Source organism: Filicampus tigris, chromosome 19 (genome assembly GCF_054856515.1).
Source record: "Filicampus tigris isolate MCC_2025a chromosome 19, RoL_Ftig_1.0, whole genome shotgun sequence".
Lineage (NCBI taxonomy): Eukaryota > Metazoa > Chordata > Actinopteri > Syngnathiformes > Syngnathidae > Filicampus > Filicampus tigris.
This window is the reverse complement of record NC_141235.1, coordinates 6,602,973-6,630,388: the sequence shown is the minus strand read 5'-3', so window position 1 is coordinate 6,630,388 and position 27,416 is coordinate 6,602,973. Positions and strand designations below refer to the sequence as shown.

Here is a 27,416-nt window from a genome sequence, read left to right as displayed (position 1 = left end):
AACCCAATTGCACTCGGTTATTTGAGATTTGCCACACATGGGACTCATTTTCCTGTCGGGGGGGGGGGGTTGCTATTAAATTATAGCATAATAAGGAGGTGCTATGAGCTAAAAGTGTTGACAGTTGAACGCCAAACAGTAAAACGAAATGTAGAAAATATATAGGAATGGGGAATAAGAGTAATGTTTTTACAAGAATGCGAGGTGAGGAAAAGGTGGCGCTGGAGAGTGAGTAGTTGACATGGTGCAGGTTTTTTGTTTTTTTTCTTTTAGTAGAAAGCAGCAACAACTTAAAGCATACCTTGCTTTATTGACTCTTCTACAACATACATTACAAAACAAACAAGGAAAAGTAACAATTGTGGCCATACATACTTCATATGAAAAAAAAAAAATACTGAGGTAATAAATCAAATAAGAAGTAGAACTTTAAACTTCTTATTGCACTTCCTCCCTGCTGGATGTTAAAAAGAATACAAATTTATTAGCTACAATCCATATGCAGTCCACAATCAAATTTGCAGGTACATTGAAACTCCCAAATTAAAAACAAAACAAAAAAATGAGCACGATACACACTATATTAGATTTAGAGGTCGGTGTAGGGCAGTGAGAGAGCAAACTGAGAAGCAGAGAGGCCCCCATCACACACATGGTCCTTGTTAGGTGAGTCCCATTAAGGGCATTGTGGTTTGGAAGAAACTTTACATTTCACAGTTTTAAAACGACATTTGAAAACGGTTTCTGCTCACAACTGGATGACAGCATTCATTCAGTCTTTTGTCAAAACAATACACAGCGGCAACTTGGCATAAAGCTGACAACACCAAAACAATGCTGGGGAACTGGAATGCAGACAAACGTCACCAGTTTTCAGAAACGTTCCCATTGTATTGAGACAAAGAGTAAAATTATAAAGTTTGATTTGAAGTAACAGTTCAAATCAGATTATATACAGTGTCAATCAACCAATCTGAAACTAGACAAAAAACCCACAGACAAATTATTTCATTGTTTGATTCATCTTTGTAGGTCAAAGAACACAAAGGCGTCAGCTATTTGGGAATCGACTTCGATAACTCCAGTTATGGGGCAAAATGCAACACAATCATCCAACAAAACTGGAGTTCAGAAAGTTCACTCACATTAAAGATAATATTCAACAATCATGCGGATAATTGCTTGTTAATTTATTAGTTTTCGGATAAAATGTGCACTGTGCAAACCAAAAACAATCCATCATGCATCCAGTTAGAAATAAAAGGCGGCTTTTAAAAGGGGCCCAACTGCCTGGATGACACTATTACACTTGATAGTGGAAGCAGTTGGGGGAGGAGAAGGAATGTGTTGCTTTTGCGTCTGGGTTTCAAATTCACAGTTGCTGCTTTTCCATGCCTCAATCCAACGATCGAAATGGAAATAAGAGACCGAAGCACTTTTACACTGTGAGACTAGCACAGAGCGCTTATCGCAAATGCAAAGAAAGCCTGATCATTTGCAATAATTTACTTGGATTAAACACGTTGCTGTTTGTTGGCAGTTCTTCCGGATTTACAATGTTGGCCTTTTTAGCTGCAGGCCTGTATTGGTGCATTTGTCAGTGCGTGCGTGTCGCTGTTAAATTGGCTGTTAAAACACCAGATGAAAGCATTTGACAAACTTGACAGTGCGAGGGGTGCAGTCTAAGGGCTAATCGCTACTTTATTATCAACTGTCTTGAGTTGTGGTGAGTGTAAATTGCAGCGTGACACGCAAAAACAGACGGTGCACAGATGTTGCGTGGCAAGATAAGGCCGGCGACACGATGGACGCAAATCACATGAATTACATTAGGTCACGTTCGTGTTTATCGTGCCGGTCTGAGTTTTGTACAATCAATTTGAACGAGACACAGCCATTTGATGAAACAGGACATCACAACCACCCCAGTGCGAAGATGCGATCATCACATTAGGCAAATGATGTGATGAGGCAGTTCCACTGTTAGCCTGCCAACAAGCTAATGATGGCTCATTATTTTTGGTTGCTACGTTCACTTGTACTTTCACAGTACGGTCGGTAATGTAAAACAAGTGGTCAAATTAACCCCAATTATTGTGTTGTTGTTTATTGTGCCGTTTTACTTCTTATATTACTGCATTTTCACCAACTGGCTCAGCAGAATTGTGTTATTCTGCAATTATTATGCTAATTTGATCAAGCTAACTAGCTAGATGTTCCTCTTTTTGAACTCTTAATGCTAATTTAAGACAATTTTGGACTAGTTAATACCTTTGCAACAGCCTAGCTTCTTTTGTTTCTTCTTTGTTTTATTTTCTGGCAGGCTGAATGCCCAGTGGCACCATGCTGCCTCTCACAGGTCAATATTGGTACTACGGCAGACAAGGTGACTCACGTGTGCCGGTGAAGCTATGTGATATGTGTATCCCGCTTTGGCAAAATGCTCATGACTGGAATTTGCATGTTACCTTCGATATTTTAAGACATTTTTTTAGTCAGTCAACAAGCTGCCTTATCCCAATGTAAACTTGACCATCACTGTCTTTGAAGGCCTCATTAAAAAGTGAAGTCAAATTTGTATAAAGTTATATCCACAGTAATTTCAGATGGACATTTGCTATTAAAATACAAACAACAGACTATAAATAAACAATTCTATTTACAAAAGGCAAAATTAAGAGAGAACTGTTTCTTTTCATAGCTGCTGTTCTCCAAAAAGTATCTGAGCGTACACCGTGCCATTCTGAGACGCCTTTGCTTCCGGGATCGGCTTCACCAGATCCAACTCTGCGTAGGTCAGATTCTCCTCCACTATCTTCGGCTGAGGATTCAAAGACAGAGTAAGGGAAGGTATTATAATGGAGGAGTAGATTAAATATGTTGGGCTGTCTGACATCAGCCATAAAATCACAAGCTCTTTGTCATACTTTTTTCGAGTGTTTGGCTTTTTATACAGCACAATAGCGAACGAAAACAAATGCAAGTGGTTGCTGGATGGTTTTCCAGTCGTTTAGCATCAATAATAAAATTGTGAAGATCAGCAGAAGAGAACATTGTTGGAAATGTGATTTGTACTCACCAAAACTACTTTCCTTGGTTGTGGTTTTAAAAGTTTGGGTTTCCTTGCTTTGTCTCCAATGGGAACTGCAGGGGTGAAATAAAGGTTAGTGTTTTGTTTTTTTTCTTTCCCTCCAGCAAATATGTGTGTTTATTGTTTAAAACAGTGACAAACAAACAGAACAATAAGATGCGGCTCCGCAAAAGAGCAACAATCAGCATTATGTGGTCTGAAAAAAAAAACAGGTCCAAAGCTGAAACTATTGCAGTGCCATCATTGTTCATATTTCAGTTGTGTATCAATGTTCCGAATGTGGGGAAAGAGCAACCCAGGAATAGATCTGATAGAATTTGCATTCCAGCGGCTAGTTACCAAGTGCAACCAAGATGCGGTTTGCTTGGATTGAGAATGTTAGCTTGAATAGACAAGCTCAAGTTTGTACTTGGAAAATGCAGGTTTGCTAACCAAAAGCATAATAATAACCAAGTATTGTCATGATTCGGTTTTTGTTTAGATGACATATGGTTTTGTTTCTGCACGTTTTCCTAATTAGGTTTTGTTTCCACCTATTCTTGTCATCCTGGTCCCTTGTGTTAACCAATCAGCTCCCTCCAACCATTTGTCTCTCGTCCAGGTGTTCCTTGTTAACTCGTCAGCTTGCATGTATTCAGTTCCTTGGTTTCTGTCAGTCTTTGTCGGATCACTGTCGCTGTGATGTTTTTTTTTGTTTGTTTCTACTGGTGTTGCGTCTTGGTTCTCTAGTGTTTCTTTGCTACTTTGAGTTTTGGATTTTTCAAGACTTTTTTGTTTTGTTTTTTGTAAATGCATGTTTTCTTCCGTACGCCCTGCTTCTCCTGCCTCCCTGCATTTGGATCCTCTACCCTGCAACCATGACAAGTATACATTTCTTTTTACAGTCATATTTGTTAGTTTTACTTCATTTATGTATTTACACAAAAGGGGGCTGGAACAAATCAAGGTGGATGACAAAAACAACTTAAGGGAATTTGATACCTTTTGCTGGTATCTCTGGTGGTATTTCCACTTGGTAATCTCTGCTTCTTTTCTTCCTGTATCTCCTCTCCTTCTTAGGCAAGGCAGGAGACACACTGACCACACCGGTGACTGTTTCTCCTGAGCTACAGTGGGGAAAAAAAAAAATAACCATAATTCCACTGCATTTAGTCACTTGATACTGTACCAAATTGTTTCTATTGTGCTAAAAAAAAATGCTGCAAAATGTTGTTTAGTATTGCCATAATGTAGATAGCACTCATAACCATGTCAGATTTCATGTTCCTCCTTGGCAAAATAAATTAACTGTGGCAGTGGCTGGCGAATGCAGCCAGCCTGAGCCTCCCAAGGTCTATGAAAAGCTCTGTTAGAAAAACGTGATCCACCCTCACCGAAATGTATGTGCACATCTCTACTCATGCCTACTTCATACTCTGAAAATATTACAAGGATCAACTCAAAATATTTTGGATTTTAGGCACGTTGCCCAGTCAATGGCTTCCCTAGACAACAGCCTAGCAACGTCTATAAAAGCCAAAATATTGGGCCGATTGTTCTAATATTTTCGGAATATGAAATGGGCATGCATACACACCCCGCTTCTGACCCAAAGCCAACTATAGGTTCAGCATCAGCTCATTGGTGACCCTAGCGAGGACAAGCAGTAGAAAATGAATGAATATTGTTTTGAAAGTGTAAAACCTCTAAAGAGTGTTAAAATTGTATTAAAATGGCCACTTTCGGCTCATCATTTGTCAAGACCCCTTATTTTCCCCGTGATTACATTTTGGGTAATCAATATCAGTAACTCTTACCTATTCCTAGAACTTCTGACCAAGTGGTAGTTATCTACAAAGAAACAGTAAAGAGACAAAAGTCCAGTTAATTGCAAACAATTGAACTGGTGAGCATACAGTTAAAACAATGCAACAGGAACAGAAGGCTAGATATAGAGGTAACTGGTCCATAGTGAGGTTTCTTCTGTCTGCTGACCTTTTAACCGCTGCTTCCTCTGTATACACTGACAGGTTACCGTCACTGTGAACATGCACATGCACAGCAGGCCCACGGAGCAAATCAGTACAGCACAAAGGTAAACATCTGAAACACAAACATAAAAACGAGACATTTAAAAAAAAAAAAAGGGATGGTCCTGTGTTTTATTTTAGGAAGTAGTCCATCCTTATGGCTGGGCTATTTTTGACTTTACGCACACAATAACTTACCTTCAAACAAGCTCCACAGGCTGTCTTTGGCCTCAGTGGCCGGAAACACATGTACTACACGGAGGGGAAAAAACACACAGTGAGAAAAGAAACACGTAGTCTATAGTCATCACTGTGGCTTCCTTGCTGCCAGACTAAATTTACTGTTCAAACAAAGCTACATTTAGCACTACTACTACTTGTGGTTTCTTATTAATATGAGATTGGTGGGACGTAGAAAGGTGTATATTTGACTAGTGTAGACTGTGAATAAACGGCGACCAGCAGAGAAGTCCTTGCTGCCTATGACAGCGTTGTAGACTTTCAAAGTGACATCACTTTCGCAATGCACGCCTCATCACAATGGTATGATCATATGAGACGATCTCATGAAGCATTACAAACAAATAGCGAATGATGCCATAGAGTTACATGAAGGCTGCTGCAACACTGCGTACACTGTTGTGGGCCAGCTTGGTCACGACAGCTGTAACCATAATGCCGCTATTGACAATAGTAACACTTTGATCTCAAAACCGGGCCAGTTTCTGTAAAACCATCATGATAAGGTCCAAAGTACTGCAGAAGCTGCATGAGAAATGCACATTTCACCACCAACTGTTTTGTAACCAGGCATTTTATAGACCAGTCCCTTGAACTCAAGGTAAGACAATACAAACTACAACTCACGTAACTCAATCACTGCCATTGATGTATTTATTTGTCTTTTCAGTCCACCCATTCAATCCCAGGAATTTATTTATATTTTTTCTCAAAAGTTAGGGTAAAAGTGGGTCTGAAAATGTCTGGCAGTGAATGAGTTAAACACAACTGTCGAAAGAGTGTACATTTGATTATAAAGGTAATGTAAAGAAATGGTTGTGTAGCCTGCACTGCTGCAACCATTCTTACCTCAGAGTTTTTGAGTTGAATGGTTCCACACTGCCAAGTATAATATACTGTTTTCCCACTCCAACTAATCCGTTGATTATTTTTAGTCGCAATGGAAGTACAAGGCGACGGACAACACAACGGTCCAATTCGTAAGTATTTAACTGCTTGCCAAACAACTATTGAGTTGAAACTATAGCATTTAAATCTGACCATATCATGTCTCAACAACGTTATAGGCCGCCGTTTCCGACGGAGATTAGGGCGTGGAGCGCCGAATGTGGGAGCTCTCAGAGTCAATGTTTGTGTCTCCAACCAGGAGATCACAATTTCCTTTCAGGTGGTTCCAAGGCCATCCGGAGACGCGGACAATGAAAACAATGCCAATGATGCCAACACAGAAGAAAGTGACGGGAATAGTGAAGACATTGACCCTAATCCTAGTAGTGAAGACAATGATGGTAATATTGAAAATCATGACAGCGATGCTAATATTGAAGAAAGCGACGGGAATAGTGAAGACATTGACCCTAATCCTAGTAGTGAAGACAATGATGTTCATATTGAAAATAATGACAGCGATGCTAATATTGAAGAAAGCGACGGGAATAGTGAAGACATTGAACATAATCCTAGTAGTGAAGACAACGATGGCAATGTTGAAAACAATGACAGCGATGCCAATATTGACGACAACGATGTCAATAACGAAGACAACGATGACAATAACGAAGACGCCGCTGCCAATATTGAAGACGACGATGCTAATATTGAACACAATGACAGTGAAACCAGTGTTGAACACAACGAGAGTGACGCCAGCGTTGAACACGACAGTGACGCCACCGTCGAAGACGACAACGAGGCCAATATCGACGAGAATAATAATGATGCCAACGTTGAAAACGACAATGATCCCAATAATGAAGACAGTGAGGCGTCAACAGAAGATAGTGGCAGCGATGCAACTAGCCTACAGAGTGATGATCGTACCAATGACAATCCAGAATTCAACATTTCAATGGGCATCATGCCTTTTCCGCACGGCAATATCGCACAGAACATTTTCGTGGAATTCCACGGAACTAGTACGGACGGCTTTGTAAGTGACAATGAAAACAGCGACAGCGACAGTTCATTGGAATAAAATACAGACGGTCTATGACGATATTGAAAACAAACATGTTTTCAAAAATACCAATCAAAATCGGGGGGTAGCATTCATTTCAGTTCTTCAGGACTTTTGGACTGGAGTGTCTAAAATTACAATCTGGCTGAAAATAAACTGGCTGGTAAACTAGATGATGGGGTCAACATAAGACTAGATCATTATTCAAAAGATGACTCCACTTTCAAGTTTATTAGGATCCCCTTGAGTGAAGACTATGCTTCCTGGGGTCCAGGAGTGAAGAAAATAGGACAGTAGTAAAAAAAATTCTACGCTGCAGAATCCCGCCCAGTCAAGGACTCTGTGATTGGGACGTCAAATCTTTTGTGAAAGGGAATAAAGTTTTAGCATGGAATAAAACTGAAGGACATCGCAAAAAAAAAATGGGTATAATTGTCAGTGAGGGATTTATTTTGGAAAGTGTGAAAGCTGCACATGCCGAAGCAATCATCAATCGCAATACTGAAGCTGCAAGAAAATGGCTTTAATTCCCATTTAGAATGCGTCCTCTATTTTAAAGACTACTGAACAACCATCAGAGGAACAGAGTTGCATTGAAGGCAGTGTGCTGGCTCTTTTTGGTGTGCCAACAAAGCCAACACTGGCGGCATCTATACACTGATGCGGATTAGGGTGAATGATGAGTCTGTGCATTCATCGACCACTGTTTTTAACAGAACTCCGTTATTTACTTGCACATTTCTCTATCCCGCTTCTTGCAACCCAAAAAAGCTTCTATTTGTCCTTGGTGTCATCCCTCTATGCCACTTCTCGAATCTTTATGTTTCTCATACCTCTCATCTTTCTCTACCATGTCTGTCTTTTGAAATGATAACAGTGTACCCAAAGCTTTCCAGAAACCGCCCTTGCTAAGTTGCACTCGCATTATCAGTTTGTTTATGCCAAGCGGAGTCTTTTGCTCTCTTTTACCACCAGAGCTGTGTTTATTATTGCTAGCGCCAGCAGGTTTTGTGGGAGGGAGGAAACACCTGGCCACCTGATGTCATTGGGCCACAGGGATTCCATGAGTTCCCTGTCACATATAAAAATACATCCGTGCCAGTAAAGCGCCACTCTTTAGGCATAGAAGTAACAGTAATTGAGGCAAAAGTAGACGTTGATTATTAAGTATTATGAAGTCAACATGCACTTGAGTGGCTTCCCATTCGGACAACATTCTATTGTTCCATTTCTGCTAAGTCTGTCTGCACTCTCTGTGTTCTACATTGGGAGGAAACTCTTTGACGAGGCCAAAGTCAACAGCTCGCGTTCAGGTCTGCGTGTCGGCCCGACCCAGACTTGGCCCGGGACACAGTCACCTAAAAGTCACAGCCCATAGGATCACACATCCATGGAAAAAAAGTGGTGACTGAGTAACATGTAGTGTTTTTGCAGGCAAGAAGTATGAAAGGGAAGAGAAAGTGACACTTTTTGTCTGTGCTCAGCTAATGAAAGGAAAGTACAGAGTTATGCTTCCATCGGGTTTGCAAAATCCTGCTTGGCAAACTCAATATCCGGTTCATCCTGAAAAAACGATTAAATCTTTCGAATGCAAGATAAGGAAATCCACAAGGGCTACCCTTAAGATTTTGATATGGATATCGACTTTTGGCACAGTGAAACATCCAGTTAAAATTTACCACGTGCGTCCTAATGCTAAATGAACGTCCGCATAGCCAATTGAAAGGACAGAACTAACCAAAACAGCTTTTCTTCCACACAGCCAAGGTCATCCAGGTTCATTTGCTCTACTGCTGAACCTCGTGACATGGCAAGTCCTTGTGTGAATGTTGAGACCGTCAAGATTTTGGGGCATTGCTATTATGCGCTTTGTAGCGAAAAATGAATTGGAAGCTACAGCAGTTAAACTCTTGTAGTCCTTTATTCAATTTTCTCTTTGAGACATGTACCAAATACAATTGTGCTAGCATCTCTTAGCTTTAGCATCGCATTTTTAGTTGGGTAGCTTAATTGGCTTTAATGCTATTTTATCCCACAATTTGAAGACTTCTGTTCAAAATGAGCCATGTCATAACTAAATAACAGACTGTTGAACAGATGAAGAGTTGGCATTAAAGAAAATGCCACTTTTTCTTTTGAATAAAAGTGAAAAGGCTTCTGTGCCACATGTGTCATCCGTTCCGCTCTGTGAGTCAGTAAAAGTACCACGAAAACCTCACTTCAAGTTGATCTCATCTGTCAAAGCCGCAACTTACTGCCGCGGATCATCCTTTTATATCCAGGCTGGATCGCAACCAGTGACATTTCTCCAAATCTAAAGCAGGAAAATGCTTTTTTTTTTTCTGCCAGTTGTGGACCTACATACATTTGTCTAACTAACTGTCCTGTTTGAGTGATTTTCAAATGTTTTGCAGTGCTGGTAAATCCAGCGTGTGGTACATGCTCAATGTCATCTTTATCATTTTTTACTAATGGAGACAGATTTAACACTGCGCAGAAATGTCCCGCCGTAAAACCTCAAACAGCTTCATCACATCTGGGAGCTCTTTAACAAAATCTGAAGCTCCGTAGAAAGTCTCTGTGGACCAACTTGTGTAAAAATGTGGTTTAACTTATATCAGAACAACATTGACAATGCTTCTGTTGCGGTGACTGAAATAGCTGTTGAAGTCTCCGCCCAACATAGAATGCAGTGAGGTCATCCAGCAAGAAACAACAACAGCTACCGGGTTCTCATTGTGAAAATGAAAGTTAGCGTTAGCGAGTGTCCTTTGCTCCTTAGTGGAAGTCAACCCAAACATATATTTTTTTTAAGAATATGTTCTATGCAAGCCCACAAGTTGAAACAAGGCATTCTGATAAATTTTGCATTTGTGCAATATAAGTTAAGCAGCAAAATGCACTCGTTTTTAGCCATCGCTGGGGTCGGCCATTTTGTCTTCTGTCGCCTGAAAATGACATCAAAACTGCTCACAACGACCAATCATGGCTCAGATTCAGAAAACAGGTCAGCCGTGATTGGTTGTCACCTGAGCCCTGAGTAGTTGTGATGTCATTTTCAGTCGACAGAAATGACAAAACGGCCGCACCCTGAGAGGGCTAAAAACGGGTGCATTTTGCTACTTAACTCATATTCCACAAACGCAATATTAATCAGAATGCCGTGTTTTAACTAGTGGGCCTGCTGAGAACATATTCTTGAAAAAAAAAATGTTTGGGTTGATTTCCGCTTTAATATTGGGAATAAAGAGGCAGAAACAAAACAGGCTCACCTCTGAGTTCAGTTGTAGCCGTCGAGTTGGACGAGGCCTTCCAGCGATCCTGCTCCTTTTTGAATTCCTGAACCCGACATATGTAAAGACCTCGGTCCCACTTGGACACGTTCAAGATCGACAAGTCAAAGATCTTGCCCTGCTTCACCACCGTCAGCTTCATCTTGGGCCACGAGAAGCTCTTGGTGTAGTTTCCATAGAAGCGGGCCTTCCTCATGTTGACCCGGGCAATGAGGAGTTCGTCTTCTGGCCTGTCGGAGCCCGCCGGCAAGAAGGTCCATTTCACGACGGGCAACGCGGAATTGCGACGCCGCTGGGACACGACGCACGAGAGTGTGATGTTTTGGCCTTCCTGCGCCACCGTGAAGGGCGACGGCGTGATGGTGACGTTGATGGCGGAACACAAATCTGTCGGGACAACATTTAAACAGGTAAAATTCAACTTTTTTTCTTTTTTTTTTTTCTATACAAACTTTGGAAGACTTTACAGTTTTTGTGTGTGTTGTTCACTTTGTCTCTTAGGTAAAGTGCAATGGTGGAAAAATATTTCACAGCCTCTTTAAATAGGTTTGTAACTGCCTGCAGATGCCACAAGATGTGGTGAAGTATGTATGTCTAAATGAAGCTCCTCAACTCACTTCAAATAGTTTCTTTGGAACCAAGATACCACCATATGGCGCCAAAACCAGCAGTATTCTCCTGGTAAGTTTTTCAATGAATAATAGAGGGTGGGTTCCCATCAAATCTGTCAAGAAGTGAATTTGTGAATATGCAAGTGGTCTGACCAAAATGGATTTTCTGAGGCCGATGCAAATTGGAAGAATAATATTCTGACAACAGATTAATTAAAACAATATACATATAATGAATAACATACCTTCTTTTGGGGTTGCCTTAACACTTACAGCATTAAAGATATGAATTACAGGGAGAATATTTGACCATACTCTGATTAACATAACAGAGAAATTGGGCAAAAATCGGACAATCTTTGTCTTTCGTTGTAATATGTTGACGTACAAAAATACAATTAAAAATAAAAAAGCCCCATTTTCTTTTGCTGATGTTTGCCGATTTTAAAAGCTAAGATCTGCCGATTAATCGGTTGGGTTCTAGTCAGTGTGTAAAAATCTACACTGATCAGCCACAATACCAAAAGCTTAATCTGTGCAGCCAATTGAGACCCAAAACAAAACTTGTAACATTTACTTAACTCAAAGCTTTGACACCGTCAGTGCGGTTTGAATTCAACACGTTTCTTGTGTTTGTGTTGCTCTATACTGCATTATACGGACTGCCTGGTTTTTAAGTCATGACTTACGATGCGGAATATTGAAGACACTGCATTTTCCTCAAAACTGATCTGTCACATTCATTGCCGATTTTGACAATAGATGATGCGGAGGTAAAACTGCATGTTTCGTTTCCCTGTCGAACACTGACAGGAAAAGTAAAACCACCGGCACTCGTTTTACAAGCCACAAACAGATGCAACATAAATGTTGCCCTGCCAGTCAGTGCACCCTCAACCAAACAAAAAAAAAACTAATCATAAATTACTTTATCAACTATTTAAATGAACTTCTCCCGTCCCATTTATCTTAACCCAATACTTGATCACCAGATGTGTATCTTGTGTCGCATCCTTTCTGAAATGGCAAACATTTGTCCATCTTTCCTACCTCCAAACAGCGCTTGAACCAGTAGAGCAAAGACCACGGAGGAGAGCATTTTCCACGACTGCAGCCTCCATAAACTTTAAGTTCAATGGTTCTGAGGAAAAGGAGCCCACAGCTTCCTCCGCCTCCTTTTCTCCCCTCCAACAGAGAAGTGTAATATGAAACACTGCACTCTGCTCAGAACCTCCCCCGGACTGTCTCAAAGACACTGAGGGAACATTTGGCAGCCTCATATGCGCACACACACACACACACATTCTTTGGATCTGGCAAAGGAGAGGGAAACGTGAGTTCCTGCGTAGGATGGAAGGCGGCGAGGAGTGTGTGGCGGAGTTCGACGCCGAGAAAATCACACTTCCAGCTGTTGCGAGCGGTGGGCGCAGACCTCATTCAAGGCTTTTATTTTGGACAAGGGAGGGGGCGGCGATGCGTGACTTTTAGTCTGTGCTTGTGTGTGGCCCTTGGTTAGCCCGAGAAAGTAGATGGCTAACGGGCTACATCTGCAGTCACCAACATGGTGCCTAAGGGGGACCAGGGAGATCCCAAGGAGCACGCAGTTAAAAAAAATAAAATAGAGCACCAGTGATGGGGATAGTGATTTCCCGGGAATGTAGTGGAAGTGATCATTCAAAAATGTAAAAACTTAGTGTTTCATATCAATACAGTATTATGATTATCAATCATATGTAAAAGACAAAATTATGAACTCTTTGCAGGTTTTCTTTTATTGCTTTGAAACGACAAATGCGATTATCGATGCCCTCCCAAAAAGGTTTAGAATTGTAGATTCCACAAGATGGTGGCAAAACACTACATCTGTCACGATCACGTGCCCAGAACGTCAAACCCCAAAGCAGAGCCAAACAAAACTTATGAACAAATACAATGCTTTATTAAACCAAGGCAGCACGCAAACATGAGCAAGGAGAAATAAATTCAAACAAAGAACAAGATCAGCATAAGGCTGACGCGACTTCATGTAACGGAAGCGCCGCAAAATATTAACAAAAAGGAACTCAGCCCAATTGGGAGGAAGACAGATGAGTGCAAAAAACAAAAAGTTAAAAAGGAAAGACAAAATCTAAACCAGATTGGTTTGGAAACAGAAAAGAAAACAAACCTAATCTAGAATTACCAAAACTGGAATTACTTACGTGTGACAAAGTTAATCGACGTATTATGTGGCTATGGAAACAAGCCCGCGATCGACTAAGGGGTGACAGACCAACAGCAACAATATTCCGGCGACTGGCTTCCACTTCTCCAGCACCTATATACCCAGCTGATTGTAATGCCAAACAGGTGTGCACCGGAGGCTCCGCCCATCCACCAGAATCAGGGACTGAAAAAAAAATATCAGCCACAGAACATGACAACATCTGTGTAAATGAAGCCCCTCAACTCCAACATAGTTCTATTGGCACCAAAATGCCATAAGAGGATGTCAAAGCACTACTTTTGTCAAAATGAAGCTCGACTCACTTCAACATAATTTCGTCATACTAGTAAAAAGGCTGGACCCATTTTCACATAGTATTGAAACTCTCGTAGTTTCTCGGCACAATTGCTGTTAAAAAGTCTTTCCTGCTGGAAAACACCCTCGCTTATTACATTTGATTATTTTTAGTCAAAGCCTTCATCTGTGTTTAATTTTTAACAAAACTAATACAACCATCAATACAAAGTTTTCCATGTGTAATGCTGTCCCCTTGTGGCAGACAACTTTTTTTTCTTTTCTTTTCGTGCCGGGGCCTTGTGCTCGGTAGTGCCAAGTAACGCGGCTGCAGTATGTGTGTCAGTAGAGCAGCAGGACAGCAAGACACAAATACACTATCTATCTAGGGGCTCTTCGGTTGCTGCTTCATTTTGAATCCCTTTTCAAACGATGCAGCTCCTCCCATCCAAATAAAAGCAGTGTGGTCTTCAGACCTATGGAGAAATAATTGAGAAACATTCATGTGACGTTTTGAAAAACAAAGAAACCATTCGGAGTGATCGGGACGTGTACGCTTGGAGGCGCGTGGTAAAACGCGAGCAAATGACAGGCCGCCCTCCTTGCCCTTTGGCTCGGATGCCACTCATGTCGGTGTTCACATCATTCCGCGTGACCTTTAATATCACGTCATTGGATACCTGTGGCGAGGGATGCGATGATTGGTGGAGGCGAGAAACACGTGATATTGTAATGGAAAGCTGAAAGTGAATGTGGGTAGCACCAGTGTTGAGTGGCTAAAATTGTGAAATTAACACGTAAGGCAGAAAAATAAAACAACATACTAATTTATGAGTACATATTATTTTTTAGTGATTCTAATCCATCTGTTCTTAAAGTGGAAGTCAACGCAAACATTTTTTTTCAATTATATGCTCCATGCAAACTCACTAGTTGAAACAGGGCATTCTGATATATATTGTGTTTTTGGAATAAGTGTTAATCCACTCGTTTTTAGCCATGTCTGAAAATGACATCACAACAGCTCACAACGACCAATCACGGCTCAGATTCAGAAAACAGGTCAGCCGTGATTGCTCGTTGTGAGCAGCTGTGATGTCATTTTCAGTCGACAGAAGACAAAATGGCCGCCCCCAGAGATGGCTAAAAACGAGTGCATTTTGTTGCTTAACTTATATTCCACAAACGCAAAATGAATCAGAATGCCGTGTTTCAACTAGTGGGCCTGCTGGGAACATATTCTTGAAAAAAATATGTTTAGGTTGACTTCCGCTTTAATACTGCTGTAACCGTAAGGAGTAGTACGGTGGCGTCGGTCAAAGCTCTCCAACTTCCAAATTCCAAGTCTCAGAATTATCAAGGCAGAATACAGGCATAACACTTTAAATCGTCACTAGCTCACCTTTTGTCTCGCATGTGTTTTCTGATGATGCAGTACTTGATGATGATAATCAAAAGAGTCAAAACCAGGCCAAGGCCACATCCGATCAAAATATATTCCATTTCTGAAAGGAATAACAGATAACAGTATATATATATATATATATATATATATATATATATATATATATATATATATATATATATATGTATGTATACACACACATACGTGCAATACAATGCTCAGATAAATAAAAATATATTTTTTTAATGCCATACAAACAAAAAAAACAAAAAACAATCGAGGTGGTAATGTGACCGACCCAGTTTCTCTTTGGCTTCCGCACCACCTCCTCCACCTCCCATCACGCTCGTCAGCAGCGTCTCTGCAACAAATTGTAATCAGGTCACAAAACAGGCCGTGCACGCACACAGGAAGGACATTAAGGGCAACGCTGCCGCGTCCACCTGATTAGCATCACTTCCATGTCAAGATTCGGCACTTAATTCAAAAAGTAATGATCAAGTATCATTTGTGGATTTGTCGGGTGCAGGGGCATGAACACGAGGGCACGCTCAAAGAACAACACAGGTCAACAACAGTTCGCGTGCTTATTTTAGACTTTGCCTGACATGTGGCTGTTGTAAAGAGCCATGCAAGTGTCAGCCGCCTATTAATTACCGTGTCTGACCCGACACCTTCTTATATCAATTTATCAGCTCTACACCGCGGCGACCACGATAATAAACATATTTTGTAAATGAATGAATAAATAAGTTGAGTAATATAATACGACTAATAAATGAGTTAAATTACAATGAAAAGTGTCGTGATTTTACGGGAATAAAAACATACAAAAGTAAACAATAAAAAGATTGAATTTTACTACAATCATTAAGAAGTCATATTACTCCAAAAAAAAAAAAAAGAATACATGCAGTGAAATGTGCTTTGTTGCTGGGCTGTGACTATCCTGACCACATCTTATTAATAATATAAAATCAAGTCATGCAACGATATTTCAATACGTATGCAATTCAACTCACCGATGACAACAATGGAGCTGATCATAGAGTGCATGTCGAATATTCTTCTAACGCTCTGTGTGAGTTTCAAGGGCTGCTGCGAGAGTCCTCGTTTCCTGAAGTACGACGTCTCGAGTGTTGCCGATTAATTGCCCAGATAATATTGCAAATTCTGTGTGTAGTCTACACCGACAATGCGATAACACCTCATGACCTGAGGGCTGAGGATTGGAAAACAGCCCATCAATGACCTTAATGAGGCCAACCACAACAGATAATTGACTTGCACTTTAAAATTTTATGAATACACAGATACAGTATCTTTTTTTTGTTTGTACTTTATATTGTTGAATGATTAAATGGTATACTAACAACACTAGCAGCAGTCGACCACAGTGAACCGTGCGGCCGCCCTCTGTGACTTACGTATTGTGTGCCAGTAGACTTTCATATCTTCCACTGTGCGTGTCAAGTCCTGAAGGCCACTTTACCCATCTGCCTCCGGGTCCAAGTTTCCTACTGGCGTGAGGCCGGCTGCTTTATCGCCAGCCGCCTGCAGGCCGACACATGCGGGTGTCAGTCACAGCGGCATAAACAAAGGCTGAGAGGGCTGCCTCTTGCTACGTTCTTCACCTAAATTATAACACTAGTTAGCATTAATTAACTACTATTCTCAACACAAAAATGACACTAAAAAATATCTGTAATCTATTTAATCAAATTTATTGAAAAATAAAATCATGAAATTAGTCAATATACTGTATATGAGTTTCAGTTTTTGATTTGAACGAGTCACGTTAGTCACGTTCAAAGGTGGCATTCAACCAACTATCAGATGTGTGAAAGGTGCAGTTGACAGACTGATTTGCTAATACTTTACCTCATGAAATACAATATGACCAAAATAGACTAGCTCGTGTAAAGAATGGCTTAAAAATGGCACCTTGAGGGAGCCAGAGGGGTCATGAGGAGGGGTCATGAGGAGCCTCAGCAGCACATTCATTTTCTTCTTCTTCAAGCCTCCAGCTCATTTGAACACACTGCATCACCATCAGACGAACATATGATAGCCACAAATATAGAAAGCAACGCATTAGTTAGCAATAATAATGATGGGGAGCATGAAATAAGGCCCTCGCATGTGATTTCACCTATTGCCTCAGTGTGACTCACGAAGGGTAACAACAAGTGCACAAAACACCCTCCACCCCTCCACTTCAATCTCCATCTCACAGCAACAACAGCTGTGTGTATCCTAAAACCAGACAACATCACGGTTACAACATGGCTATGTAAAGAGTGCATCACATCGACACACATTAGCTAATCTCCACTTTAGGTGTCGCGGATTCTAAATTTGTGTGACTAGACAGGTAGAGTTGCTATTTTATACATTCCAGAGTTTCACTAGAGTTTTGATTCACAGTCAGATATATCAATATATATATATATATGAAAAAAAAATCAATAATCATTTATTATGAGAATGAAGTCGGTATATTTCACCAAAATGAAAAAGAAAGAAGTTAGAACACAGTAATATGAGAATTTGTTTTGATTTACAAGAGAGGGTTGATATTTAAAAATCAATAATGTGAGGGGAAAATACTCCACCGATGTATTGCTCAATTTGACAGGCAGTCTAAAATGTATAATAATTTCAATATTAATAGTAATAATAAAAAAAGTTCATCCCTATTATAAGTAATAGTATTATCATTTATTAGTTCAAGAAAGCCAAAATATAATGAGAATAAAGTAGTAATTTTACAGGATAAAACTCAAATCAGAAATTAAGTCTCAATATTATTAGGAAAATCTTTTTTGTACCTTTACAATGATATTGCTCAATTTTGATCAGTCAGAGGTCTAAAAAAAAAAAGTCAAGCTACCGTTTTTACTATTTTACTGTCTAATCAGCAACCATATTATTTGTTATGACAATAAACTCAAAATACTAAGAATAAAGTTGACATTTTTGGAATTAAAAAAAACTGATAAGAATAATCACAATATTACTATTTTTCTTAAAAGTAAGTAAGTAAGCATCATGCTCCACGTGTCTTAAGATATCAGGATTGTTGTGGGCGTGGATCAGTGTTTTATCACATCAACACCATCACCACTACACAGTTATTGTTTTTTTCCAACCATCAACCTAAATTAACAAATAATCTAAAAATAATCTATCTGCTGCAGGTCTCAGACTGTGTGGTAATATTGACATTGACTATCGTGATTGTATTGTGCTTGTACATGAAGGTCTCAGTCCAAACTGTTGACTCCCTGTGTTATCTTCTCAACAGGTGACTAACAGTAGAGAGGAAGTCCATGTGGCAGTCGACCACGCCGTGCTGCTCGCTTTCAAAAATAACCAATGACAGTGTCCATTTCATCCCGCTCGGTCTGTCTTAGGCCCTGCTACTCGACACCCCTCGGTTATTTCAATAGGAACGAGCTGGATGCGTCCGAGAGTCTTTGCTCGCTTTGGCCACACTGACTTGCGCTTCTATTTTGGTCGATTCTCAGCTCGCTATCAGGAGCCTGGCCACGCCGAGTGCATTTGAACATGGAACAGAAGGCCTAACTCAGCGGGCTGAGATTTCTCTCCATTATTGAACTGGATTTTGCGCTGAGGATTTGTGCTACTGCTTGCCAGATGGGACCCTTGGATGCAACATGAAAAAAAAAACGTCAACAAGGTCAGGAGGCACTGAGATTGTGTTTTTTTTTTTAAGTTGCACAGTGGACGTTCATTGACTGAAAGGTTTACATCAGCTGGTCTACTTCCTGTTAAAAACTTGAATCGATGTGGCAAAATTGAAACATTTAATAGTCTTCTTCATGCAGAACTATGAAGAAGACTATTAAATCACCCTCCAAAGTGTACACATGTATACAGTGAAATTAAAGGGACAGTGTTTCATTCCTTCGGTATAAATACTCAAACAGATGCTGGGAAAGTACCGTGGCTGCTTACAGTACAGTCTCAGGTTATGAGAGCGCTTGGTGGTCACTAACATCTCTATGAAAAGTCAATGTATTTTATTTTTCAAATTGATGCTTATATTTTATCAAATTGTATTTTGGGATTAAGGATGTAAATAGTAGCCGCACCAATATGTATTATTGAAGTCGTTTATTATTGTAAGTGTACCTTTGTAGGAGCCTCAACATAGCCGAAAATGCAACAATGTTAGGGTGTATCCTAGTGAAATTGTGCGTTTGTATGAAACATGACCCCGCAAAACTTATTCGGTACCGCGCCCTAAAAAGTTGGAAAAAAAATTGCCCCCTACACCAGCTTGACGGATCAAGATGAAATTTGGTAGATATGTCCAGCACAACAGTACGCATAAAAAAGCCACAAGGAGGTTTGACGCAGCCGCTTTGGGCACATTTCTAAATAACCTGAAATCGAGGGCAGGTATCTTAAAAAGATAAGTGACACTAAACTGCTTAAATTTTTGGCAATGCAATATAAAGCATCTAAGATTGATTATTTAGAGGAATTATTATTATCATCATTACTTACATGCTTAACCCAGCTCAGGGAAATTTTATTTAAATGACAAAATAAAATGGCCCGATTATTCACTCATTAATACTGATCTGTCTGAAGACAATCTTGGTAAAATATCAGTCAAACATCAGTCGTATCTGTATACAAGCAAAGCTCTGGTTTACACGGCGAGTTGTAGAGTGCAATCATACGCCATGGAGTGACCATTCCCCTGGGTCAGGACATACAAATGGGTTAATGAGCTATTCTAAGAGCTCACACAGAAAGCTAAAGTAAGATACAGTAGAGCAGCTGCGGCCGAAGGGGAACACAACGTTAAATGCAATGCCTTATTTCCTGTGCGGTGTCTACCTGCTGGCAGACTCACATTGTTTTCAATGTTGACCCCTGAGATATCATATAAAGTAAGTCATTTTATTCCAGTTGAAATGGGAAAACGAAAGGTCAAATGTCACAACTGGAAAATTGGCTTTGATATATTTCTTATAATGAAAGCATGACTACCAAAAGCATGATGGGTGCTCTGTGCCTTAAATAGACATGTGCATTTGAAGTGTTTGTCCGCTGGTATGACAGAAGCCTGCACATGTCATTTGCTGCATAGCAGTGGTTACCAACATGATGACAGCGGTCGCCTCCATCAGTTCACATGATCATGTCAATGCATTTGTTGCAGCTTGTGCTTCAAACACAGGCGCTTCTGATATATTGTCATTCTCTTTCTTAGGAGATTTATTCCACCACATGCCTGATGTCATCCTGAACACGAGGGGATCTACTCGTGTTTGAGCTGGCCAGACGGGTGATGGCGCAAAACAGGAAGAAAGCCGTCGACGCAACGGGCTGCGCGGAAAAGCGTCACGTGGGCCACCGGGTCGGCAACATGCTCCACCATCGCTTCCCGAACGGCTTCACCGACCTGCTCATGGACGAGACCGACCGCGAGGTCAGCACGCTCACCGACCGAGCCTTCCGGAGTCTCTGTGTGGGAGATGACGCTGTTTACAACGACGACTTCTTGTATGGGTACTCGCCTTTCAGCTGTCATAAACCATTGGCAGGAGAGCCGCTTAAAAAAATTCACCAAAAGGAATCCAAAAAGCAAAGGAAAAATGACAAAGAGAAAGGGAAGAACGTCTCGAGCATGTCATCGTTTCTCAAGGCGTTAAGTACCACAGGGGAGAACTGTGAAGGAATGCTCATCAAAAATGGCGGCATGGCAGACTCCAATGGGGAATCATGGGATAAGTCTGCGCTCCGCAGCATCCAAAGAGAACTGTCGGAATTCTCCTCTGATTATCACACCAATCTCGTGGATGGACATTATCAGAAACATCCTTTGCATCAATCTGGGTATGATTCATCAAGCAAGACTAGCAAAGATGTGTTTTCTGGAAAATCATCCAAGATGAAAAATAGGAAATCCACAGTCAAACTTAAGAAGCTAAATGTCAAAAACTTTTTCCTTCATAGTGAGTTCAGCCCTTTCCAGACATGGGAAGGTATGAATCAGTTCTGCTTTGGCCATGAGAATGCTTCTATTCTTCCTACATATATTACTCCTAAATGGTATGACCTCCCATTTTACAAGGAGTTAACAGAGGCTCATATAAAAGAGACTTTGCATACACAAGAGATACTGAAAGAAGCAGGTGAGCCCGCTCCTCCTCCTGCCTCTCTTCCTCCTCCTCCTGCTTCTCTTCCTCCTCCTCCAACTCCTCCTCCTCCTCCCCCTCCTCCCGTTGCCCCTAAACCTGTCACTTGCACGTCACCACCCAAGGTCCTGCCAAAGCCCTCAGTTGCACAGCCTAAAAAAAAGTGCCCTTCTGATATAACTGATGGAAATACTGTCCCCTGGAGGCAGTCAAATTTAACTGTGAAAAGTGCAGTTCCACTTAAGCAAGAGGCTCAGGACAAGAGTTCAACAGCAAAAATGGACAAAAATGTTTCATTGATCCCAAACACCACAAGGTCTATGGAGGTGAAAGCGGTTGAAGAACTCAGCCCATTAGCGTCAACTCCGTTCAGCATCTGCCAGCTGATGACACCCCTCATTCCCTCCAGACAACCAACAGAAACATCAGAAATCCTCTCAGCCGTCCTTTCACCTTCTGTGCTTGACCTTCCCCACAGACCTCACTCGGAGGCCAAACTGACACCCGAACCTCCCATCAAGAGGGATGGCTACAAATCACTTGCGTCTAGCATCCTCTTCAACCTCAAAGACAACAGGAAGAGGGTCAAAAGTCGTTACAGTCCACCAAAATTCAAAACTTTAGAAGCACCTGGAAATGCCGCCCAATCTCCACTGACAGAAAATATTAAACAACAAAATAATTCAGAGGGTGACGCATCTGGTTTAAGCACTCCTGCTATTCCAAAAGAAGGTCGGACGGTATGCAGTCCAGTTTTAGAGTCTGTCAACCCCCCAACTGCTGGTGTTAGCGAGCACGTAGCTGATGAGTCGCAGTCTGATGATTATTTGTTATCTAATCTGCTACAAAACAAAAGGGAGGCTGTCAGTAATGGCAATCAAGGTGATGAGAATTCAAACTCCCAAATTATGCACTCGAAATGGAACAGAAGCCACCTTGTCAAAAAGCAAAGTTATCCTTCACTTAACCTGTACAAGAAAGCCAGCCCTCCTGTATCAACAAATCACTCAAATGAGCTTTCACTTCTGAATCCAAGCAACGTACCACCAGGGCTTTCACCTAACATCAATCATGGCCATTCGCCAGTTTTTGTAGCGCCAGAATGTGGTCCGGAACCCCTTACATTAAGTGAATCAATCAGGAACGAGCCACCAAATATACTGGACAAAACAAAAATGCCTGTGAAATCCTTAAACGAAAGATATTTTGGAGAAGAGAGTGTTGGTTCTAAAGTAAAAGATAGCAGGGGCCAAGCTACGAGCACATTGGATGTCATCAGGGCTGCAAAGGATGCGATAAATGCAACAAAAAGTAAAGTGCTGCATGCAAATCAGTCCGAGAGCATCAATAAACCCGTGTCAGACAAAGAAGAATTTAAGGACAAAGACGAGATGTTTGTGCGCTCCAAAGACATAATTGAGAAGAGAATCGTAGCAGAAAATGATCCAATTACAAGTGAGCCAGAAAATAATGTTATCGTAAAGAAAGAGCCGCCACCGGTTCCAAAGAAAAACCTTACCAAACCTGATATTCAACTCTCTCTGGACAAAAAGAAAACAAAGCTCAGTAATGAATCTTCTAACGATAACTTGGGGGAAATGACCCCAGATAGTGAAGATAGGCTCAAGCACATATTCTCAGACAGACTGAACAATTACATCAAATGTCAGAGGTATTCTGTATCAGACGAGGAACATGGATATGATGAAGGTGATGTGAAGGCGAACTTGAGAATCGAAAAGGATCCTACGAGAGACAGCGAACACATCATTAATGACTTGCATGCTCTGAAAGAGCTGGAGAGGGCACGGCTATGCGATCGGGAGCACAAAGTGGGAGGTCCCAACATAGATGAGGAGGCCAGAGCAAAAAATGATTTGATCTCAAGGGAGTTAAGGAACATTAAGAAGGGAATGTTGTCCATGAGAGGGAACACTTTGGCCAAGAGGGAAATATTTGCCAAGAAAGAGAAGCAGCTGAATAAGCAGGAGGTTCCCACAAAGATGGGTGGCAGTGTCATGATAAACAAAGCACTTGTGAATGATAATTATGACAAGGCTAAATTGGCACTGGAGGAGGTTATCTTGAGTAGGCAGATGACAAGGAATGAAGCCACGGATCAGGACGCAAATATGATATTTGCGAGCAATGTTACTGATGGAAGTTATGGATCAAGGGGACAGGCAAGTAAAAATGTGGTGAAGGAATCAATTACAGAAGCCAATGAAGAGAAAAATTACATCGCCGAAAAAGAGAAAGACCTAAGAGAAAGATTGGGGGATTTGAGAGACCATAAGCACATGAGACAGATCCTCTCTCAGACTGAACCCAGACAAGGTGAGACCCAGAGAACAGATGAGAGAGTGGCAGCTCTGCCTGCTACGAACAATGTTGACAGTGACTTAAATTCACCCTCAAGTTTGGACTTGAAGCATACCAATGAAAGACTAATTGACAGTTCCGCTCATTGGCCTCAAAAAAATCTAAATTTAAAGCAAATACCGGAAAATGCCGCTGAGAGAGGGAATTGTGAGAACACAGTGTTTGATACACCCTCTGTTCCTCCTCGGAGTAAAAAAGTAGGAAGCAGAAGAAATGAGAGCAGTGATAATGATAAAGAAGATCTCCATAACAGAGATGATAAAAATGAAACCAAGGAGAAAGTAAACACAGTACAAAATATAACAAGCACAAAATTTGCTTTGCCGAGCAGCTCCAATGTAGCAACGAGCAATGTAGCAATTAATGATGCTGTTACCCGTGATCCATATTTGCCTTCCAAGCACAGCCACAGCGAAAAACGCTATTCTTTGTTATCAGATATAGAAGCTGATACGGAGACGGTTAAGTCTGCCCCAGAAGAAGCCACAAGCAGAAATATTGAGACCTCTTTAAAACCAATCCATGTCCTGGCACAAGATCTTGGTAAAATACCTGAAGACAAAAGTGATATGGATGCAGAGGCTCTTGCCAGGACCATAATATCCCCTGAGCTTCTTGTAAATGGTGTTGGTATTGACGATCACACTAGCATGTCCTCCAAATCTTCCTACTTCTCTGTGGAGAGTCCACCACAAAGGAATGCTGAGTCAAACGTTTATCACTCTCTGGAGAACCTAGATAAGGTTGGGCTGGACAACAGGGGAGATCATGTTCTTGGATCCATGAAAAAGGAATCAGACAAGCCAGGAATTGAATATTATTCATTGAGTGATCTGGAAGGTGAGTCGGAAATTGTCAAGGAACCATTAAAGTCTGAAGAAGAGAAAGAGATCCACAAGGAAAGCAAACAAAGTACCGCTGAATGTCCTAGGCCATACCATGATGAAGATATCCAAACCCCAATGTCACCATCACACATGTTTCCTCCAACGTTGGATATCCCTGCTTTATTTAAAATCAAAGACAACACTTTAAGCAATAAGATAAAGAAGACTATACAACCCTGGACGCCACGTGGCCTTGTGAATAACTCAGAGAAGGAAGAGGAGGACTTGCAACTATTTGGTGAAAATCCCAACCCACCATCGGCAAATGAAACAGGTCCCTCAGTTGCAAGCGAAGTCTTTAAGCCTAAAGAGACTTTGTCAAACGTCTCACCGCCACCACTGTTCCCTCCATTGGTTCTGCAACAGGAGAAGTCAAAGAGACACCCCGAAAGAGGACCTCCTGCTCCCCGAAAGGAGGATGACAGCTTTTCTGTGGTGAGTCCCATATCAGAAGGTGTGGAGACTTTGACGTTGCCAACAACAGAGCGATACATATCAAAGGTTCCAAGCGAACGCTCTGGGTCCACCTGCAGTTTTAACGACAGCCAGTCAGGGTTCGCCAAACCTCCAGCCGTCTTACCCAAATCCGAACGGGCCGTTCTCAAAGCTATGAAGCTGACTAACCGACGAATAAAGAAAGAGGAGGCTCAGAAGTCAACTCCGGGCAAACACAAGAGTGACAAAGCCGTGCCGAGGAGCAGCGAGAAAAAGCATCACAGAGAAGGTCAGAAACATGGAGGAAACAGTAATGATACAATCATTGTCAACGATGAAGAACGTCCTCAGAAAAAAGCTGAAATGAGCCAGAGGAAAGGAAGATCAAGCCACGATTCAGTAGAAGGCAAGCACCTCAACAACGGGCTTCCAACTGAACGAGGCCGTAGTAGTGGCAGACAAATTCGAGATAAACCAGAACAAAGACACGACAGCAGCGATCGTCTTACCAGTACTGTTCCTGCGTACAAACCCGATGTTAAAGAGAGACCAGTGCCAAATACTCGCTCGCAAAGCATCGACAGATTCTTAGGAGGCAGAGTGGGGCGCAGGTGTAGCACTGGCACGACTGTCAACGAGAGGCTCGACTCGAGAAGTACACGCATTGAGAGATCCATCATGGACGAGTTTCAGCAGCGAGGCCGAGCCAGAGAAAAAGTGACCCGAGAGAAAACGCTGAGAAGGAGTCAGAGCATCGACACACACTACCTGCAGGCCCCCCATCCGCCGAGCTTGTCCCGTCAGTCCAGCCACACCAGCCAACTCTCTCGCCAGTCCAGCATCGAACACACCATCGTCACGCAGTCCATCCCTATGACTCAACGAAAGCTCCTTCAGGATCCAGACTCAGGACAGTATTATTTTGTAGACATGCCTGTCCAAGTCAAAACTAAAACATTCTTCGACCCTGAGACGGGAAGCTACGTGCAGCTGCCAGTGCAGCCCCCAGACGGCGCTGTTATTCAGGCGTCATCAATGGAAGTTTTATCCACGCCGTTGGTGGTTTACCACGGCTTTGTCCCAGTGCCTTTGTCCCCCATGGCCCAAAACACTACCATCCAAGTACCTCACATGGAGCAAGAAGAACTACGGCACTTGGACATGCCAAGGCAAATCCATTGCAAGGGCGGGCATCCTTATTTGGAGCCTGTCTACGGGGAGCATGAACACATGTTGGGCGAGTTCCTAGGTACTGAGGAAGTGGACTGTCCCAGTTGAGAGGATTGGAATTGTGATTTTGCACATGTTTGTTTCACCAACCTTCATGGTCATGAATGATGTTTTTGTTTTTATGGTTTGGAAATGAGAATGAACATATAATTGATGGATTTCAATCTCATTTGATTCTCATATTGGGACAAAATAACTGTCATTTGACCTGTTCTATAACAATTAATTCTAACACATAACAGATACATCTTTGTCCGACAATCCTTTTTTTTATAGTGTTTGTCATCATTTGATTTGAGGGTTAGCTTCAGTCTATCCCAGCTGATGTTGGGGAAGAGGCATGCTACATCTGGGCCGATTGGTTGAGAGTAAATTGCGGGTCATGTGCCGACAAGTAACTCATACTGATGGAGAATTTAGAGTCAACTTAGAGAATATGCATGTTTTTTTTTTTAATGTGGAAGACAGCCAGCGTAGTTTGGAGCCTAGATGTGAATGCCCAATACTCAGAACTGTGAAGCACATGTGCCAACCACTATTCCAACGTGCTGCCAGTGCGTACATCACTATTTGTTCACAGTTTAACTGGCTAATCCTGGTTATTTTGTTAGATACCTTTATGCCTTATGACTTGAATGTACACTGAAAAGAGATGAATAGTAATGTCAATTCCTGCTGAATATGAGTTGAAGGAATGATAGAAGATAGTCTTTTTTTTTAAAGAAGGGTGTATTGTCAATGCATTAATGTGTAAAAAGACAAATGTTTGAATGTAAATGTGGAATATTTATTATAAATGCAGTGTGTTATTAAAGTATGCCAGTGATAGGAGTTTCCATTACTTGTAAAATGATGTTTTGTTTTATTTGCAGCAATATCTGATTTTCCTTTCTTCATTTCAAGTTTGGAGAATCCCTGTATATCATTCGTTTATTTGTTTTTCAAAATAAATCAGGAAGTAATAAAAAAAAAAAATGGTCAAAATTCATTCCGAAAACCAACATAAAAATGGATAACGACTCGTTTTGCGATTTCCGACAATGGAGATCCAAATATTACATGAGCTTTTTTTTTTTTTATTTGTGGACACATTATTAATATACCATGGACACAAAATGCTAATGTGTAACCATAAAATAGTCACATATAATGGGTGCACAAAATACTAATTTGTGAATTAGATTCACCTGAACAATT

General features: G+C 41.3%; 3 protein-coding genes across 7 annotated transcripts in view; 2 read left to right on the top strand and 1 right to left on the bottom strand.

Annotated features, from left to right (window-relative positions):
- The window catches only part of mapk8b (mitogen-activated protein kinase 8b), a 55,493-nt gene extending 45,386 nt beyond the window's left edge, over positions 1-10,107 (top strand). Inside the window, exons 13-15 of the transcript XR_015082401.1 lie at positions 5,101-5,165; positions 6,276-6,320; positions 6,408-10,107. The gene's annotated coding sequence lies outside the window, so the exon portion shown is untranslated. The remainder of the gene's footprint in view (positions 1-5,100; positions 5,166-6,275; positions 6,321-6,407) is intronic.
- vstm4b (V-set and transmembrane domain containing 4b) lies at positions 297-12,474 on the bottom strand. The gene is made up of 8 exons (XM_086015822.1): positions 12,252-12,474; positions 10,570-10,977; positions 5,299-5,352; positions 5,066-5,173; positions 4,888-4,921; positions 4,073-4,197; positions 3,080-3,144; positions 297-2,821 (listed from the first exon to the last, which is right to left on the bottom strand). The coding sequence occupies exons 1-8, from the start codon at positions 12,298-12,300 to the stop codon at positions 2,696-2,698; spliced, it is 969 nt and encodes a 322-aa protein (XP_085871948.1). The 5' UTR covers positions 12,301-12,474; the 3' UTR covers positions 297-2,695.
- On the top strand, positions 10,460-27,163 carry LOC147129177 (uncharacterized). Of its 5 annotated transcripts, none has more exons than XM_086015798.1 (4): positions 10,460-11,000; positions 11,155-11,271; positions 18,414-18,809; positions 20,358-27,163. In XM_086015798.1, exon 4 carries the CDS (start codon positions 20,436-20,438, stop codon positions 26,265-26,267), a length of 5,832 nt encoding a protein of 1,943 aa, XP_085871924.1. In that variant the 5' UTR covers positions 10,460-11,000; positions 11,155-11,271; positions 18,414-18,809; positions 20,358-20,435; the 3' UTR covers positions 26,268-27,163. The 5 variants fall into 5 exon arrangements, with proteins under 5 accessions (XP_085871924.1, XP_085871925.1, XP_085871923.1 ...); XM_086015799.1 differs by having other exon boundaries at positions 11,137-11,271; XM_086015797.1 differs by having other exon boundaries at positions 11,092-11,271; positions 18,637-18,809.
- Positions 27,164-27,416: the final 253 nt, after the last annotated feature.